This window comes from Anarrhichthys ocellatus, unplaced genomic scaffold, assembly GCF_004355925.1.
Source record: "Anarrhichthys ocellatus isolate YVR2014 unplaced genomic scaffold, GSC_Weel_1.0 scaffold13, whole genome shotgun sequence".
Lineage (NCBI taxonomy): Eukaryota > Metazoa > Chordata > Actinopteri > Perciformes > Anarhichadidae > Anarrhichthys > Anarrhichthys ocellatus.
In genome coordinates this window covers 8,564,122-8,582,589 of record NW_022280043.1, presented here as the reverse complement: position 1 = coordinate 8,582,589, position 18,468 = coordinate 8,564,122, and the positions used below count along the sequence as shown (strand labels likewise).

Sequence of the window (18,468 nt, the reverse complement as noted above, 5' to 3'; positions counted from 1 at the left end):
CTGCATGTTTGTGTTGTTGTGATTCGTCAAACATCTGCAGGTGTCTTTTAGGTCTGTGCTTCATCTGGTACAATACATCCGATGGCAACAAGATGAAACCAGATCTCTTTTTTTAAGTACTGAAAAAATTAACTAAGCAATTAGAAGTGTTTTTTTTCCAAACGTTCATGTTTCTTAATTCTGAGGGTTTCTGAGTTTATTTTTTTTATTTGACAGTAAACAGATTTTCTTAAATTTCTAACGGAGAGATTGTCCGCTGTTTGCAGAGCTCTGCGACCACACCTGCTCAACCTAGCCTCAGCAGCGGTGCTGGACAGGGAGAGGCCAGACCCAGAATTTCTCAATGAGGGAGAAAGAGTAGATATATACTTCCAGCAGCTTGTCAGAGTTTTATTTATTTTTTTGCATTTTTTGTGGGAAAACCATATTAAATTAAATATTAATCACAGCATAGTATTTATTTTTACAATTTTAAAGCGTGCCTGCAGGGGAACTTTAAGGTTTTGGACTGTTTGTTAGACAAAAGCCATTTTGAAATGAAATGATTTATCAAGAAAATAATCAGCTGCTTAATCATTGATGACACTATTTATTAGTTTTAGATCTACTTTTTGGCTGATGGTAACTGTGCTTCTTCATTAGACTTCACTCAACCTGCGTTCTATGGGAAAAGCTTTTCAATGTGCAGGAATAAATAAACTATTTATACTGTGGCAACATGTGTGTATATACTATAATACACAGCCCCCTAAAAATAAAGAAAACAATTCAAAAGAAGATTGAATGTTGGCATGTTCTACTGCTATTGCTAAAAAGTCCTTGAACCCTTGAATTATTTTAGCTCTTCTGTTACGATGCACAAAAATGCCAATTTCCCCAACATATTATGCGTGACATGCGTTATTGATTTTTGCATTTTTTAAAATTATTTTCCTACACCTCGTTATATGTCTGACAGCTTTGGAAGAGTGTGAGCGTGTGTTTGTTAAAGGGGTGAAAAGATTAATGAGTGCTCCCATCTCCTCCACCGCTCCAAACACACATAAGCACACCACCTGCTACCCTGCAGCTCCGCTTTGATTCTCAGATTGATTCTTCTTAAAGGACGAATCAGATGTGACTCGAGCCAGAGCTACTAATGATGTAGCCCCCAAACTTTTAATGGATGCATTCATCAGAGCGGCACACTCTTTGACTCACACACCACCCACCACCCACCTTTTTTTTTTTTTTTATCTCCCTCCAACGTGTTCCCTTCTTACAAATTCTGTTCAATTCATTACCGGATGTCTCCAGCATCTATTAGAGGATATGTAAAGCCATTCTGCTGGTACATTCTGCCTCAAGTAATCACGGCCGTGCATTAGTGCACCGTCTCAGAGACCGCACATTAACTGAGAATTAGATTTGCAGAGTAATATTACCCACACTGACTTGAGGAAATAAAACTGAAGGGTATAATATGTGTCTGACCTTGATGTTCATAGTGTCTGGGTAACTTTTTTAAGCCGTCGCTACACAGTGAAATCACATAACTTGGAAAGTTTCAAGTTGAGGTTAACGAAGGCGGCAACCTCCGGGTCTGAAAAGTAAGTGCAATGCCGAAGTGCCTTAAACTTGCATTCTTTCTAATGGCCTTCAGGGGGCGACTCCTCTGGTTGCAAAAGAAGCTTGATTGTATAGAAGTCATGACTCTACTCCTCACTTGATTTATTACCTCAGAAAATATTATGTCTGTGGTCTCAATCTCTATAGTTTCAAGTCTTCAATACAGCATGACGTTCATTTAGTAAATAGTGGTCCCATTTAGAGTAAAATAGCCATAAAGCAGGGTAGACTTTAGGGCGGGCTTACTGTGATTGACAGGTCGCTGCCGCCGCATTATCTGGTCTGGGAGTTGTTTGTGTTTTCGTCTTACAGCTTTAAAGTGTTTTCAGTTCATGAAATGTAATTGTTACCTTTTTTGTCGCATACAAATGTTTTATTCAACAGTCGGTTGTACTTAGCTCCATCGTTTTGTGTCACTTTTGGTTACAAAAACCAAGATGGCGACAGTCAAAATGTCGAATTTGAGGCCTAAAAGCGGCTGTCCACAAACCAATGGGTGACATCATGGAGACTACGTCCTCTTCTTACATACAGTTTATGGATTAATTCAACTTTACATAGACATCAGTCACAACAGGCAACGAGCACGAGTAAGCTTGATTTTTTTTTTTTTTGACCCAGCCCAGTGTTGCAAACTCTTTACCAATGAAAGTAGCTAGTAGCAGTGCTAGCCCCAAAAGTTGCTAAATCTAGCGAGAAAGTCGCCAAGTCGGCAACACTGAGAGCCCTTCCCTTCAGGTTTCCCTCTAAAGCCACTCCTCCACGTAAACATTTCATAATTAATGAGAACAACAAACATGGCTGTTGTTAGTTTGCACATCTGTCAAGCTAGCAGCTTGTGGAAGACGCAGCTTGTGATGTGCAATGAGTTTAAGGGCAGAGTCTGCACAGGTAGGCTGTCGGGCTTATCACAATCCTGCGATGTCCGCAGACACCGGAATTTTTTCACATTTTTTATATGTCAGAGCATTTGATTTATTGATTGCTGTAAAGACAATTTTAACAAATATGACAAAAAAGGTTTCGAAAGTGCATTATGTAACCGAGCTTTATTGGTCGATGCGGGTAATCACTTATTCAGTTTACTATCACAGCATACACAGAAAATAACAAAATATTCTATATTTTAGAAGCTAGAACCATCAAAATTGTGGAGGATTAACGTTCTGTCAAATGCTAATAGATTAATCGACTCATTGTTTTAGCTTTGTTGCACACAGTTTAGAAAGAATGAGTATAGGAGGATGATACATGGTCCAACTCTGAAAACCACAAATAATAACAGCTGAATGTTTAAATAGATCGATAAACTTTGGATGGAATGCATTACACACATCTCTGGAGACATGCAGTAGATTAGATTATTGATTTCCATCTGAAAAGGGAATAAAAAAAACAAGACCTGTCTGTTATGATGCATTAAGCACAGACAGAAGAAGAGGCACTCTGAATGGGCGACTTTCTATAACTTTGTTCAGTAAAACCAAAAGTAATACTGCTGCTGATACAGGAGGATCACATGAAGCACTAGTTCATTCAGAAGAGTGTGCTGCATTTAGATGAATCAGTTAGATCTACAGTACGGACTGCATTCATGCATTATTGGTGCTTTTATTTTATTTTACCTAAAGTTTTTTTGCATATTCCTTTATTTTCAATTCAGATTTAAACTAGTACACTTTTCTTACCCTGCTGTAGATTTTCAACTCTACATACTGTAGACATATTTACATTTATCATGAACATGGTCGCTTTCAAGAAGTAACTGTGTTGCATTACTCGGTAGTAAAGAAAAAAAAAATGGTTGTGATAAATCTGTTGAAATCAGGAACAACCTTCTGTTTATGATATTAAGTCTGACAAACGGTGAAATAAGGAAGCACACAAAACTAACGACGGTTAAAAGGTGAGCTGTGCTCCCGACTAACAGGCTTGTTGATCATCATTATGTGGCCTCAGGTTCCCGTTTCGCCCACCTTTAGAGAAAATAAACATACTTCTGCTTACTGTGTTTTTGACGGCATGAACACAAACACTGTCAGCTACACCTACAGTGTGAAGAGACACTGATCAAACCTGTTACCTGATGATTCACTTTTCGAAATAAACTGCACATAATGCAGTAATCTTATGAAGGTGTTTGTCCTTGAAGACGCCGGTGTGCAACAGCCATGAGACTTAGTCTACTTGTTTGGTTATTGTTGCAGTGGCACCAGTTGGAGTTGGGGCTGGGCCTCAGCCGGGAGCAGCATCCTGGCTGAGTTCGGGACTCTTCATCTCGAATTTGTCCATCTTTCGGAGCTCTCCAGGAATCCCATCTACACAGAGAAGGTTTGATATATATATACAGTATATTTCCAGTGTTACTTTTCAGGACTATTCTACTGAGGTTTGACCATGGATTGGGAGTGTAGTATTCTGATATTCATTGTACCCTGGTGTCTTTGCAGGTGATGAACATCAGAAAACTACTGAACAAGATTGAAAAACCCCACGGCCTGTACCCCAACTTCCTCAGTCCAGTCAGCGGCAACTGGGTCCAACGTAAGTACTGTGTCCGCTGTATACGGAACCTTCATTCTGGAGATTAATGTAAGATTATGAGTGCATTTGGGTTGTAGAGTTTAATTTGTAATGAAGGACAAGTCAATGGCTTTCTTGCATTATTAGAAAGAACAAAAAGAAAGTGACAAATCACTCTCAGGTCATTCTTGTTACCTCATAAGTATTACAATAATTGTATTTTCCCAATGTGGGATTAGAGTAAAATACTTAGAATGTCATTTTTCCATTTTTACCTTCCCTATTTCTGACTCTTTCATTTGGCTTTCACACCACTGAAAGACCTTGAGTCACCTCACGTGTCAAAGCTCTTATTGCTGCTCATCTATGTCACCCACCCATCTGTCTACTTCCTTTCATTTTTAATATCAGCCTCATAGCAATGGCTATATACTCCCATTGCTCTGGGTTATTAAAATTATAATGAATTCAATTACTTCAGGAAATTGGATCTTTCCGATTTACCTAAAAGGAGTTGTGGGGGGGGGGACAAAAAAGGATGCGATAAGACGACGCTGGGACTGAAACAGTGGTAATCTGGATGATTACAGAGACTAATTGTTGTGGGTGGGTGTGTAGAGAAGCAAAACTGTATATACGTATTGCAACAAAGGGGGGGAAAAAAGAAATCTTGGCTTCACAGCTCACCCTCTTCTGTCTATGTCAAGGACAAACACAGCAGCACTGTGATAACCTTGCGGGGGAGTCGGCAAACGTGTGTGCATTCAAAGAGCATGAGTGGATGGATGAAGACCTGCAGTATGCACGCCTCCACTGCAATATCATATTCATCTTTATGAGTTTGAACATGGACTTATACTTACCACTCAGAAGCTTTAAGTGTCTTACATAATTCAAAATGTTCTACCATCAGTGAACAGAGAGCACGTGGCTTCATGTAACTTGATCATGCATGCCTCGAATTATCCACAAAAGCCCTAAAGGAATGACAAAATGTAGAAAATGCAGTTTATGTTGAATTTTTTAACACTATGACATATGTTAGTCAGATAGCGTGGGCTGTAAGACTTAAATGAAATAACAGGGTTTCTTGTAGGGTTAGCAAAATTGGGACCCTTTTAATACGACATCGGGCGCATTTTAATACCTGTTTCCCCATTATACCGGCCAGTGTGAAAGTATTATGGAAAACCAGAACGATATGGCCTAGAATTTTTGGATGTATTAACTGATGAAAATTATTTATTCATATATTTTTGATTTTGCTAAAAAATCAACAATTGCCCATTATTAACTTCCTTGCTTACTGTAGCTAGCAGCAGTGGCGATGTTTGCTACAGGTCTGAAGGTGCTGACTGAAAGAATTGAACGGCCTCATGCACTCACAATCCACTGTGACAATAATCCCATTTATTGTTGAAAAGTGTGTTTCCCAACAGCCTGATTGCATACAAAAACATTTGTATTTTGCAGATAACCTGAATGCAGACCTGTACGTGACCCTGCTGAATATTTTCCTATTCCCGTTCTTAGATCACGTTTCCATCGGTGGCCTCGGGGATAGTTTCTACGAGTATCTGATCAAATCATATCTGATGTCAGACAAGACGGACGAGGACGCAAAGAAAATGTACTACGGCGCGATGGAGGTATGGAGATTTGAATATTACATTTCACGCTTAGGCATGGCTCCATTTGATGAAATGATAATAGTTACAGTCATTTGCATAAGCCTGCAATCAAACAAAGTGCTTTACACTCAATACAAACAGAGAGTGAGACAAAACAGCGAACGGGCAGCAGCTACATTGCTTAAAGTTTTAGGGGATCGTTGAAGACAAAGAACATCGTCAGTTACTGAAATATTCCTGATGACTTCATTCAGACTTTTATAAAAAAGAGCCACAATGTTTCCTTGATGTTTGGCTCGTGGTGCAACAGAGATCGTTGAGTTAAAAAAATGAGCGTGACTGCTGGAAGCTTGATCGATGAGGGTCGCACCCCCCCCCCCCCCCTTCTCCCCTTCTCTCAGAGTGAATTCCCTCATGAAATGTCTCATCAATTATATATCATTTGACATTATTGGAGAGCTGCCTGTTTTATTAAACCTGACACACGGGCAGGCAATACGTGGCACAACATTAAGTTGGGTTTCTCACATACTGTATGTTTAGAGTCCTACTGATGTTTGTACATGTATGGAAACGCAAAATATAAAACGTTACTGCTGGCCTTGTTTTTTAACCCACACTGAGGGAGGAACAAGTGAATACACATGCATTGAATCGCTCTTTGGGCATATTAATCTTAATCCTGTTCTGCTGTAGTCATTGGGTTATGACGGCATAAAATTCAGACTTGTACTGTGTTGTAAGTTTTACAACCCATCAACAGTGCTGTCATGACTTTTAAGCAGAAGTGACAGGTTGAATTGCCATCTCATTTACATACCAATGTGCATGTCTGAAAGTGTTTGTACTGCACTTAAAGAAATAATGGAGTGATAGTGCAAAGCAAAGTGTCCTATTGTCACTCAAAACCCTTTTTATGCATTGATGATTAGAAGATTCTATCTCCTACTGACAGTCAGTGGATCCTATTTCGAAGCGGATGTAGGCCTGTAATGGATGCTTTTATTCAAAGCACCATACCGTGATTATATACAGCGGGAGTACGTTTGTGACAGAGATGCTCTCAGTGGAACAGTCATAGGGCAAAGAAAGGAAGATGATATCGAAAAGGAAAGCTTCCTGTTAGTGCGTAATGGCATTATACGGCAACTGATTCATGTATTTATATAAACTGTCATGTAAGATTGTAGTACTCTAACTACCTGCAAAAAAAAGCCTGTGCACATGAACCCACTGCACAGTATACACATGCATAAAAAAACACATCAGAATCCATCTGTTTTTGTCTTTAATGGAGATAATGTCAGAGTAAAGCAGATTCCCTCCGGCTACAATTACTGTATCACAGACAATAACCTAAAATTGCCATTGAAGATTTCCTCAGTTCTCATCGGAGGGTCAAGCCAGAGGCATAACTGCTAATTACAGACGGTCCTTCTCTCCTGTGACTTGGTATTTAAATGGCCAGGGACCCCCGTGCTATCAGATTAAGTTATATACTGTGTGTTTGTGCAGAGATCTAAGGTGAAGGCGCAGCACAACTCATTATCTTTGGCATTCATGTAAAAGTAGATTACTAATTAAAACACAGTGTTGAATGCGAGAACATTTTCCAATTAGACTATGCCATGATTACTGCTAACAACTGCTAATTAGCAGTAAATTATCATCCTTCAAGAAAAACGATTTTCTTTTTTCTTGAGAACATGGTATTTATAAGCTTTCATAGTATACACGTGTTGGTTTTGTCCTCAGCATGTTTCATCTTTATCAACCCTCATTTAGCATCAAAAGTTTCTCTCATACAGCAAATTAAAATATCTCACTCCACAAACCAATTGCTCTTCACATATAAAGCTAAAAGAGGATGTCTTAATTTCCTCATTTTATTTTTCCAAGCACATCCTAAAAGAGCTGTTACAAAAAAATAATGAACGATTGGACCCGAGGTTAGAGAGAGAATTTACACTTTTAATCATCAGCACTTTGTGAGGTGTTGCTGCTGAATAGCACAAATCTGTATTTAAAAGCAGAATGAGCACGGAAGAGATGAGACGGCGATGAGAGAGAGAAAAATCTGTTGAAGAGAGAGAATGATAAATTGTTCAGAAATTATCTTACGAGATGTCCTTCCAGCTGTTATATTCTGTCTTATAAAAGATAAAATGCTGACAGGAAACACGGTTGCAAAAAGGCAGAAATGATAAAACTTTTTTTCTCCCTTTTGATTTTCTCTGCCTCATCCATCTGTCTTTTGATCATTTATTAAAGAATCTGTACTGGTCCTCTTCGGGGTATCAGATGAAATCCCTCAGAGGTTTGTCTTACTGTTATACAACATATACATTTAAAATATAAATGCAGATGTTTACAGTGTAGCAGCCGTGTTGGACTCCTCTCCCTGTTTGAAGATTGTCCACATATACAGACCTTTATAGAAAACAGCGTCTATAGATACTCCAATTGGGAAGTTGGGAAGTTGCATCCGTCAGATCAAAACTGTTTTTTGTGTTCATAGAATCATTGCTGTTGCGTCATTTTAAAAAGTACTAAAACGTAGTACTCCTATTCAGTTCACAGTAAAATACACATTCTGTAGGCTTACGTTAATGCTGGTTTAAATAGTCCTGACCTTGTGTTGCTGCAGGCGATTGAAGCTAATCTGGTGCAAAAGTCCCCCGGTGGTCTCACCTACATGGCCGAGTGGAGGGGAGGAATCCTGGACCACAAGATGGGCCACCTGGCCTGCTTCTCAGGGGGCATGATCGGCATCGGGGCTGACGATGGAGCGCCGGAGAAGAGGCAACACTTCCTGGACCTGGCTGCTGAGATCACACACACATGCCACGAGAGCTACACTCGCTCAGGTGAGTGGAAATGTCAGGAATGCTGAAGAGGAATACTCAAGCTTCGAGAGGCTGGACTATGGTTCAGTTCAGGAGGCTCAATGTCGTACAGGAGGAGGGCAGCCGATGAGTAACTCTTGCTGCTCATTTTGTTTTATATATAAATGTACCACGTCAAATTGAAAGATCGTTTTTTTAAATTCTTACCTATAGTTGTATAATGTTTTTTTCAAGATAGAGTTCTGCACATGCTTCGGATTCAGGATTCAATACTTTATTGCCGTACAATTTGGTTTTAAGTGTCAGAAATGGAACCAAAATAAAATAGAGCCCTGAGTCCAGCCCGTACCCGGTTATGTGCTTGCTTTGGAGGACTTCTCACTCGGTTCAGTGGCAAATACACACATTGCAGTCGGCTACCAGCATGCAACATTATAGCATCTCAAAATAATACATTTTCCACCTTACTGGTTAGTGTTTATCTTTCCTAAAACTTCTTGCTTCCCATCATCCGAAATGTGAACTGGTAAGTAATTTCTACTCGGTGTTCATACTCTTTGGATCCAATTCATTGGCTATTGTAAGAAATAAGCGTATGCTCGATCACTGTTGTGGTTCACCTTATCTTTCCTTCTTAAGAGAGGTTATGGTGGCATTCAAAGTAAGAAAATTACGAGTGTAGGAGTGCAATATTGTAAATTAAAAAGGCCCCAGACGTTTCAATTTTGCCCTGACTGAAAATGAGAATCGCTCTCGGTGGCTTCACCTCAACAGAGAGACAAAAAGCCTAATAACGAGCTGCGAAAAATCACAGTCCTTGATTATTCTCCAACGTCTCACAGCTGTAGGCAGCAACAGCCGACATGGAGGTGTCTCGAAGTGTGTTAGATACTGATAATCACATTTTTGTTATAATTCAGGAGAAAGAATGAAAAGAAAAGAGACTAGGAGAGAAAATGGAGATACAGTATTGAAGAATAATAAAAACTGAGTCCACAGGCAATCTTACTGCGGCTCCAACCTATAAATGAGGGAGAGAGGAGGAGTTACCCAGGAGAAACATGCAATAGAGAGTGAAAAAGGAGAGAAAGTTGCCAGCAACAAGCCTGGCTTCATTTTTTGGAAAGGCTGTTGTTTGATCTCTTCTCTTCCCTGGCATCTGTCTTGGCCCTGACAATAATCTCCTCTGCTAATTTCAAGCTTCTTTTTTCACCCCCCTCCACTGATGGCTGGGCTGTAAGGATTCATCCTCAAGTGTTCACTCGCCTTCGCTTCTCCAGTAAGATAACGTGACTCGTCACGTAACAGGTTCCTTGATACACTTGGAGTACTTTTGATCTGCAGACCCAAAAGGCTTCTCTCTCATAGTCATCCACCAGGTTTCTCTTTACTCATTAAAAGGGACTGGATGGGTTCTTAGCAGCTCTTGGATTAGCTGTCTGCAGAAAAGAGAGAGAGAGAGAGAAGAGAAGAGAGATTTGCCATCGCATGTGCGTAAAGTGGCGGCTATTTAGCTTTGTCTTCAGTAAGGATACCTTGAAGACTCTCCTCCTGCTGCTGCTCTAGATATCTGCCACCGTCACAGCAACAGACTGATGCTGGAAAATGGAGGTCTCATGGGAAGCAGCAGGAAGAGGAAAATGTTATTGGTTTCAGAGAAAAGGTGGTAATAGAGTTTTAATTAGCTTAGCTTCGTGCTTTTCTCCTATTGATATGTATGAGCTGATGTATAATAGAGTCAATTTGAAAGACTGACAAGCATGTATCACTTAGGGCTATCACCTCTTATTCTAACTACTGTTCAAATATAGGAACAAATATATATTTGATCTGTAATCATTGATGATCAGTGGGGAATTAACAGAACACAGTAAACTGGATTTTGCCTGAGGAAATGGAATCATGTACAGAAAGCAAGTGGGTTAGGAAACTGGTTGGTATGAAAGATACAATGATACATGTGCACACTTACCAAAATGTATTTTGGCGTAAAAGATCTCTATTCAGTTCCCAAAGCGGGTCGAACAAATCCCGAGACAAACTTCAAAATTGTGTTTGACATTCATCTGACGAACTTGTGGAAAAATCGATTGTGTTGTCTGTGAGTTACCGTTGATCCTCTGTTGAATTAGCGTTTAATATTCCAATCACAAGCATCAACAGCACAGATAATTACTAAGTTCAAAACAGGCTGTCAGGAGGCAGGAAACAGCCCAACAGTGAAGTGTGATCAGGAATCAGATGTATGTAATGAAAAGTGTTTCTGTTGGGGAGGAGGGGCTCTGAAATGTGGAGCTACAGGTGTGGCGTAGTTATGAAGTTGTGCTGGCTAAGTTGGTGCAGTGGAGGTGTACATTTTGCTAAATTTCTTCAAGACAATAATTAAAGGTACCATGTGGGTTTTTTGACCTTAGAGACCATCTTCTCCCTTAAAAGAGAATAGCACTGGTCCACCTTAAAGGTCATTTCACTTTAATCATCAGCTGGATAACAAGCAAGACACAGTTAGCTCTCGTCTGCTCACAGGTTTTGAGAAGTTGTTAAATAATCTGTACACACACCGCACTGCTACATTCACAGCTGTAACTTTACTGCTGACTTCATACTCACTGTCTCACACACACGCTCTCTCTCGACCGGACACTCGGTAACGTTAAGCCAGGTTTTCAACACACTGGCAGGAAGCGTGATAGATTATGCGAGACACACGAACGGCTGACAAACTCACAGCTAAACTAATTGATACGCTGGAGCTTTATTGAGGACTGCCTGTTTTACGCACTGCAGCTGGTGATGAATTATGGATTTAACCAGTTTGTGCATCATCGTTGCAGCTGGGCGGCTTATTGGGCTCAACTGACGAGAGGTTAATTCCACATTGCCGTAATAGTAGCAGGTGTGGTCGTATCAGAGTAGTTTTTACGTGTACATGAGCACAGATGCTGGTATCGGTCCAGCTCTAATAAGACCTGTTGAGAGTAGATGTAGAAATGCTTCAGTGGATAAATGACAGAGCAACAACATGAAATGCAGACATCAAGTTAAAAACAAAGAGATTAAAGAAAAATAATAAGCATATTTAATGTAATGTAAACATAACAGCAAATAAAAACAGGAAAAGATCTGAAAAACAAGGACACTTTTTACTACAATGGGTGAAATGTACGTATGACATATGGGAAATAAAGGTATGTCTCTTAAATAGGCATTATAAACAATAGAGGTTTAGTTCTTTATGTGGATGAGGTAAATAAAGACACCAGGAACAGTTTGACAATTCCCACCATGAAACGCTGTAGGCTCCATATAGTAATTGTGCTACTGCTGCTTCTGTCTACTCTGTATTTACATCACATATTGTGTGTACGTCTGTCCTGAGAGACGGATTCCTGCTCTGTTGCACTTCCTAGGGTTCTTTTTTTTCCTATCCGAATGGAGGGTCAAAGCATATTGTAAAGCCCTATGAGACATATTTTAGACTGTATAAACAAAATGTACCTGTAATTGACTTGAAGCAACTGATCCACCCACTGTATCTTCCAGTCTTAATAGTTTTTAGCCGTTTTCCTTTTTGCTGATCTTTTCAGCCACCAACTAGCCAACCCTTTTTTTGAAACTAGCAATAATTGAATGGTCTTTGTGCTCTGTGATGTTTGTTCGTTTGCAAAAAAGAAAGAAAAACATTCAGTGTACAGGTATTTTTAGATTTAGAAATTGATTGCTGATCTGTGGAAAAAGTACCTGAATAATAATCTGTTGTGTTTTTTTCTTTTTCTTTTGCGTCCGTCAGCCACCAAGCTGGGACCTGAGGCGTTCAGATTTGACGGTGGAGGAGAAGCAACAGCGACCAGGCTGAGCGACAGATATTACATCCTGCGACCAGAAGTCATCGAGAGCTACATGTACATGTGGAGACTGACCCACGACCCCAAGTACAGAGAGTGGGGTTGGGAAGCTGTTGAGGTGAGAAACTCCAATAGAGCATACTTTTCCAAGACCTTTTTTTTTTGGGGGGGGGGGATATGACAAAATGTAAACCCCACATTTTATTCCAAGACTAGAAATGTACATACTGACAACTTCATAATCGTCAATGAATCTCCACCTTAAGGTGGTTGAGGGGGTTTTGTGTCTCAGTGACCCTGGGAGCTCTCTTCAGATGTAACAACCAGAATGAAATATTGTCGTATATTCAAACCAGTATGGTAAAAAGATTAATTCCACAATGTCACCTTCTTTTTTAAGTGGGAGATACAGTACAGTATAATTTGATACTCTAGACTTCTTTCTCAGGAGTAGCTTGGACTCTGATTTTATAAATTGTACTCGCCTATTATGTCGAGCCCCTTCTACACCCTCAATTACCCCCAACCATCTTCCTTGATATTGTGCGGCACTATACATTAGCTTGTAGATCAGGCAATCGCACTGGCAGTAGGTGAAGGTTGTGCAGGGAGCACCATTATTAATGTGGCAATAGACAGGACATTAGCTGTAGTAAACTGTAGAGGGCTGGCATGATAGATTTAGCATTAATTTAGTGTGCACAGAAGTGGACAGATCAGGCCGACGAGTTTGACGGGCCTTTAATTATCGGGCACAAAGGTTGAAAGTGGTGCACAACGCTTCCCTTCATGAGCATCAAGCATTAACACATCGGGGTCCTTGGTAATTAGCACATATAAGCCAGCCCTTTGTAGCAGGGGTAATAATGTGCTAATCCGCTTGGCTAGCTCACCATTAGCACTTGTCAGATTTAACATTGCTTGGGCTTCAATTGTGCAGCCGGCTGAAGGGTTCGACATGTTCCATCATTTACTCTTTCTTTAGGTGTACATTGACATTGCTTTGGAGTAAAAGATTTTCTCTTGATGAACTATAATATATCAGAGGAACATGTATGAGTTCATCTAGATGGTCCACAGTGCAGAAGAGAAAAGGCAATTCTGTGAGAGCTGATTGAGTGGGTGAATAAATATACATGAATACATGGATGAAGTAGTATTGATTCAGTTTGTACACTCAAGCTGGCAACTGTGAGGAGTGGTCTTTACCTTGTCCTGAAAAAAAAATGTTTTTGGAGATGTTGACATTTGAACCTGCCCTCTGCCTCCCGTCAGGCCCTGGAGCAACACTGCAGAGTGGAGTCTGGCTTCTCCGGGATCCGTGACGTTTACACCATGACAGCCAGCCACGATAACATGCAGCAGAGCTTCTTCCTCTCAGAGACACTCAAGTAAGTCCTGTTTCCTCACTACATCTCCGGTGTCTGCATCATACCATTAGTCCCCACTGCAGGACTAATAAAGGATTATTTTATCTTATCTTCCGTGTAGAAAGTATTAATAGGGTCTCATTCTTAATGCTGGGGATTCAACTGTACCTTTTTATCTGTTTTATCTACGTCAGTGTTTAGGAGTCATCTGTGGAGATTCCAATCACATACACTTTATTCTGAAATAGGACATTTTGCATAATGGTTACATTTACTTTTGGTACTTTAAGTTTATTTTTATGCTAATACTTATGTACTTTTACTTGCGAACTTCTCCATATTATTGTTGTCGTAAAGACGATCGGAAATGCTTTCCATCTTCCTGAGAGCCGACTGCTAGCAACTAATTGAGTGACTTATTCAGACCATCGGGGGAAAAACAAGAAATATATTCAAATATATTATATTGTAATTCATTGCCAGCGCTGCTCAGAGTACTCACAGTCCACGGTTCCTCTGTCAACAACACAGGGTCCCTCTACTCTTGTGCCATAAGCAGGCCCTCTCTCTCTCTCTCTCTCTCTCTCTCTCTCTCGCTCTCTCGCCCTTGCTCTCGTCCTCGCTCTCGCTCTCGTTGCAATCGACACACTAAGATTTATGCAAATTAATTAGCGATGACATCACTAGGTCTGCATTGGAAAAAATATATATTGTAATTGCTTTCTATTTATATTGCCACAAAATGACATTTCATTAGAAAAGAGTTGGCAACACCGCACAGGACTCTCTGCATATTGTTTTCCAGTTTCTGCAGTAATGGATCAATAAGATTACTTTTAACTTGAGAAGATGCTCGGCCTCTTTTGTCTTTTCTACCAGAACAATCCTGTTGAGAAAGGTTGTGTGTCAGCATTTTTTCCATGGGGCAGTATGTTCAGAGTATTCACACAAAACGTTGGTCAGCGTAATTTCATGCACTGCAGTGACTGGTTACTGCTGATGCACATATTCATGCAGCAGGACAGTAATTAGGTTTCCCCTCTACCTATGGCTCACTCATTTTAACTGTATTAGTGGTACAAGACACTGCTTCCTGTAGTGAGAGGGCAGCTTTTTCTTACAGCACAAATCTAAATCTTAGAAATATTCAAAATGTTCACTGCCGGAAACCAACAAATTTATACTTTAAGAGGCTCTTAAAGTGAGTTTTACTTTAGTCTGAATTTAGAAAAAGAGGATGTAAAGCTACATTTAGTTATCTTTCCTTTCAACCCACTGCTCTGCTGCCACAGCGATACTCTCTCTGTCTGAAGTCTGTCGTGCATAACAGTAAAACAAGCTGATTAGAAACTTGGTTGTGAATATACATGCCAAAGACTTCTACATCCCAAATACTGAAGGTCCTATTCACAATAATAAGGTTGATGAGCTAAACGGATTGATTTTATATGAATGAAAGTTTCAATGAGGGATGCAATCCTCGACAGTGAAGAGGTGTCGCTCTGTTGGAACCACGGAAAGCAGAAGTAAGGTATTCAACGAGCCGATGTTTGGATTAACTTAAACTGTGAAATTGTTTTCCCTGCGCGTTCAGGTATCTGTACCTGCTCTTCTCTGATGACGACCTTCTGCCACTGGAGGACTGGGTCTTTAATACAGAAGCCCATCCGCTGCCCATCATCCGCAGGGGCTGCATGCAGGACAAAGCGACACAGGATAAGACGGTCTCCGAATAAGACTGAACACTACCAACAGCCGAGACGGACACATTGGCACAGTTCATGTGTACACACAGTCACACAAATATGGCAAACCACCAATTCAATGCAGGTTCAGAGTCTTTTCAGGAGCGTGTTATGGACTCTCAATTTGTTTCCAGTAAAGGACGCCGTCGTTTTACGCTGTGATTGTATATCCTTTCGCCGGGGTTACTTCCTGCTGGCAATTCTTTCTTTTTTTTTGTGAACAATCAAGACAAACATGACTTTCATGAAAAGAGCACCTTTTTCTTTCCTTCTTTCCTCTGTGAGGAAACCAAGTATAACTTGCAGACCCAAATGTAGTGGGAGGAGGGTTGAACTATGGGCCATATTGTTAGAAAGAGAGAGAAACGTATTGAAGACCACTTGAGTTTTGCTCTTTGAGTTTGTTGTTTCGTTAATCTTAAGTGATGAATGATTTCCTTATATCGTCATTGCATCTTTTCCTTTGCGAGTACACTCTTTGACCAAAGGTTTCTTTGCATTTCTATTTCCCCTCTTTCCAGTGATGTGTTTTTGATGAGTTTTGACCCGAAAGTAAAATTTGCAACGAGGCTTAAACTGTAATGAATATCGATTAATGTACAGACAAACACAAAATGTGATTCTCAAATTCACCTCCAAACTAATGTTGATGTCATGTTTCTAACTGAAACAAGCTTGAATGAATTCCTTAAAAGTTCGGAGGTGTCAGGAAAGTGGCAGTGTCTTATGCATCCGGGGACAATTAAAAGAATAATGCTGTTGGGTTGCGTTTCCACTGTACGCTTGGGTTATTGTGTGAATAGGACAAAGCTTTCTCAGTCCTCTCAGCCTTTCAGATCAAAGTAACAAATGGAGTGCTGTCAGTTCTGTGGCTGTAAAACATGCATAGAGGGAAAAAGAACACATTTGCACCCAGCTCCAAATGGGTTTTCCTGTTTCCGTTGTAGTTTTTCTGCTTCACCCTGCCTTTATATGTGAATCCATACAGCTGCCAATACTGACGCTAAAGGCTATGAGCCTGAGAGTGGAGAGATTTCATTTTCATCCCGGTTCTATTCATCACTGCTGTCCTGCACAGTTGTGGAGCGAATGTGCTGTACATACAGATGAAGTGAATGACCCCTGTATGAGCTTGTCTTGATTTTATTTTGGTGATCTTTTCTTTTCTTTTTTTTTTTCTAAACTTCAGTGGTTATTTTTTCTGGGTTCTCTTTTGATTTGCTTCCCTCAGGTGTTTCAGTTAAAAAAAAAAAAAAAAAAAAAAGCTAAAATGATCTGACTTTTAAGTCTAGTTATCACTGATAATAATTATTATTACTTATTCTTACTGTTTGATTTAACTTTCATTGTTGGATATTTTCAAATACTGATAAAAAGACCTGTGCAACTTTGTACATTTAAAACAATCCTAATTGTGTGTGTTTTTTGTTTGCTTACATACCAAGTTTCTACAAAGTTTATTTTACAGCAGGTTGCTACAGTTAGAAGGATACAACATGCAGTGACTAACAAAAAGGAAAGAAACTACTTATTTGCTGCTTATATTTTCTTCCAGGAAGCTCATTACAGATTTAATTGAAGGGGGATGTCTCAGGGTTGTGGAATCACAATGAGAAAATGACTAATGCGGTTCAGCCATTGCAGCTCTCTCATGGTGTCTGGCCAACAAAGCAAAATGTAATGCCTTCCTCCCCAAATGATTTGACTCTACCTGCCGTCATCTGAATCCTAATTTCAGTTTGATAGCTTGAAGTGATTTTTCATTTGCTTTAAATATAATCAGCATTCATTTTTGACAGGATTGACATTTAAGTCATTTTTAAAAAATGGTACTTAAATGTCATGAATCTAGTTACATTAATCTTACCATCTCCTTAAAAAAGGACTAATATAAAAGAGTTTGGGGTTAAATACTGAGGGCAAATGTGACCCAAATTGAGGCCTGCAGCTCTTCTACAGTGCAGGACTATTCTTCCCTTAAGCAAAGGTGTGATAATTAAAAGAAGGGCTACAGTGAAGGGCACAATTTGTACACGTGAGCTCGCCTGGAGACATAAATGGGAGGATCACAGTCTATTTGAATGCAACTGAGACTGATAGTGAAGGACAAATGCTATGAGATAATCCGCTCCCCCTGCTTTCCCCTGAGCTGCTCCCACAGTCCCCGACAAGCCGAGCAGGGCGGCCGAAACACGGACGAGACGTCGGTGTCTGTGGGACTGCTGTGTGACTTGGCAAGACCGTCCGTCAATGTGTAACGAAGGGGGAAGAGCCATCGCTATCTCTCTGCCACAGCTGTCCTCCAGCTGTCCCAACCAGGGCAGCAGTTTCACAGGGAATAATAGGCGTGTCATGGAGATCTGGTTCAAGTTTTACTTCATTTTAAAAACACACAATTTCAACTGCCCAGTGATGGACAAAGGAACAACATTTAAAACATTGTTTTCAAGCCAGTCAAAAATACCAGAGCAAAACAGTGTATTAAAGTTCAATTCACTATGATGAAGGGTTGTCCGATATATCGTTATTGCCTATAACTGATATCTAAAAAAAAATTATATATTAATAATAGGTATGTGATAAAGTTTTTGAATTGGATGACTTTTATTCACTTTTTTTCAACAAACTGACTTATTTTGACACACTATACTATGACTTGCTTACAGAAATATCCGTTGCCGTACAGACACACTTCTGAGCAGCTTCTTTCATCAGGTTGTGAGACTCCTAAATTCACCCTCAACCCTCCACCATAAAAGATAGTATTATGATTTTAGTGTGTATGTTTGTTATAGCAAAATGAGATGTCAAACTTCATTTTGTTGCACAACCCTGTTGTACAATGACAATAACTTAACCATGTACCAATAATGCAGCTCCATCAACTCTTGCTTGCTTTG

General features: G+C 40.0%; 1 protein-coding gene across 2 annotated transcripts in view; it reads left to right on the top strand.

Moving 5' to 3' along the window:
• The window catches only part of LOC116386438 (mannosyl-oligosaccharide 1,2-alpha-mannosidase IA), a 166,495-nt gene extending 149,523 nt beyond the window's left edge, over positions 1–16,972 (top strand). Inside the window, exons 6-12 of one of the 2 annotated variants that reach the window (XM_031852645.1) lie at positions 3,813–3,939; positions 4,059–4,152; positions 5,665–5,780; positions 8,410–8,629; positions 12,399–12,571; positions 13,729–13,844; positions 15,418–16,972. In XM_031852645.1, coding sequence (XP_031708505.1) covers positions 3,813–3,939; positions 4,059–4,152; positions 5,665–5,780; positions 8,410–8,629; positions 12,399–12,571; positions 13,729–13,844; positions 15,418–15,559 — 988 coding nt within the window. In that variant the 3' untranslated portion in view covers positions 15,560–16,972. The remainder of the gene's footprint in view (positions 1–3,812; positions 3,940–4,058; positions 4,153–5,664; positions 5,781–8,409; positions 8,630–12,398; positions 12,572–13,728; positions 13,845–15,417) is intronic. The other variant, XM_031852646.1, reaches the window with a different exon arrangement.
• The last annotated feature ends 1,496 nt before the right edge of the window (positions 16,973–18,468 follow it).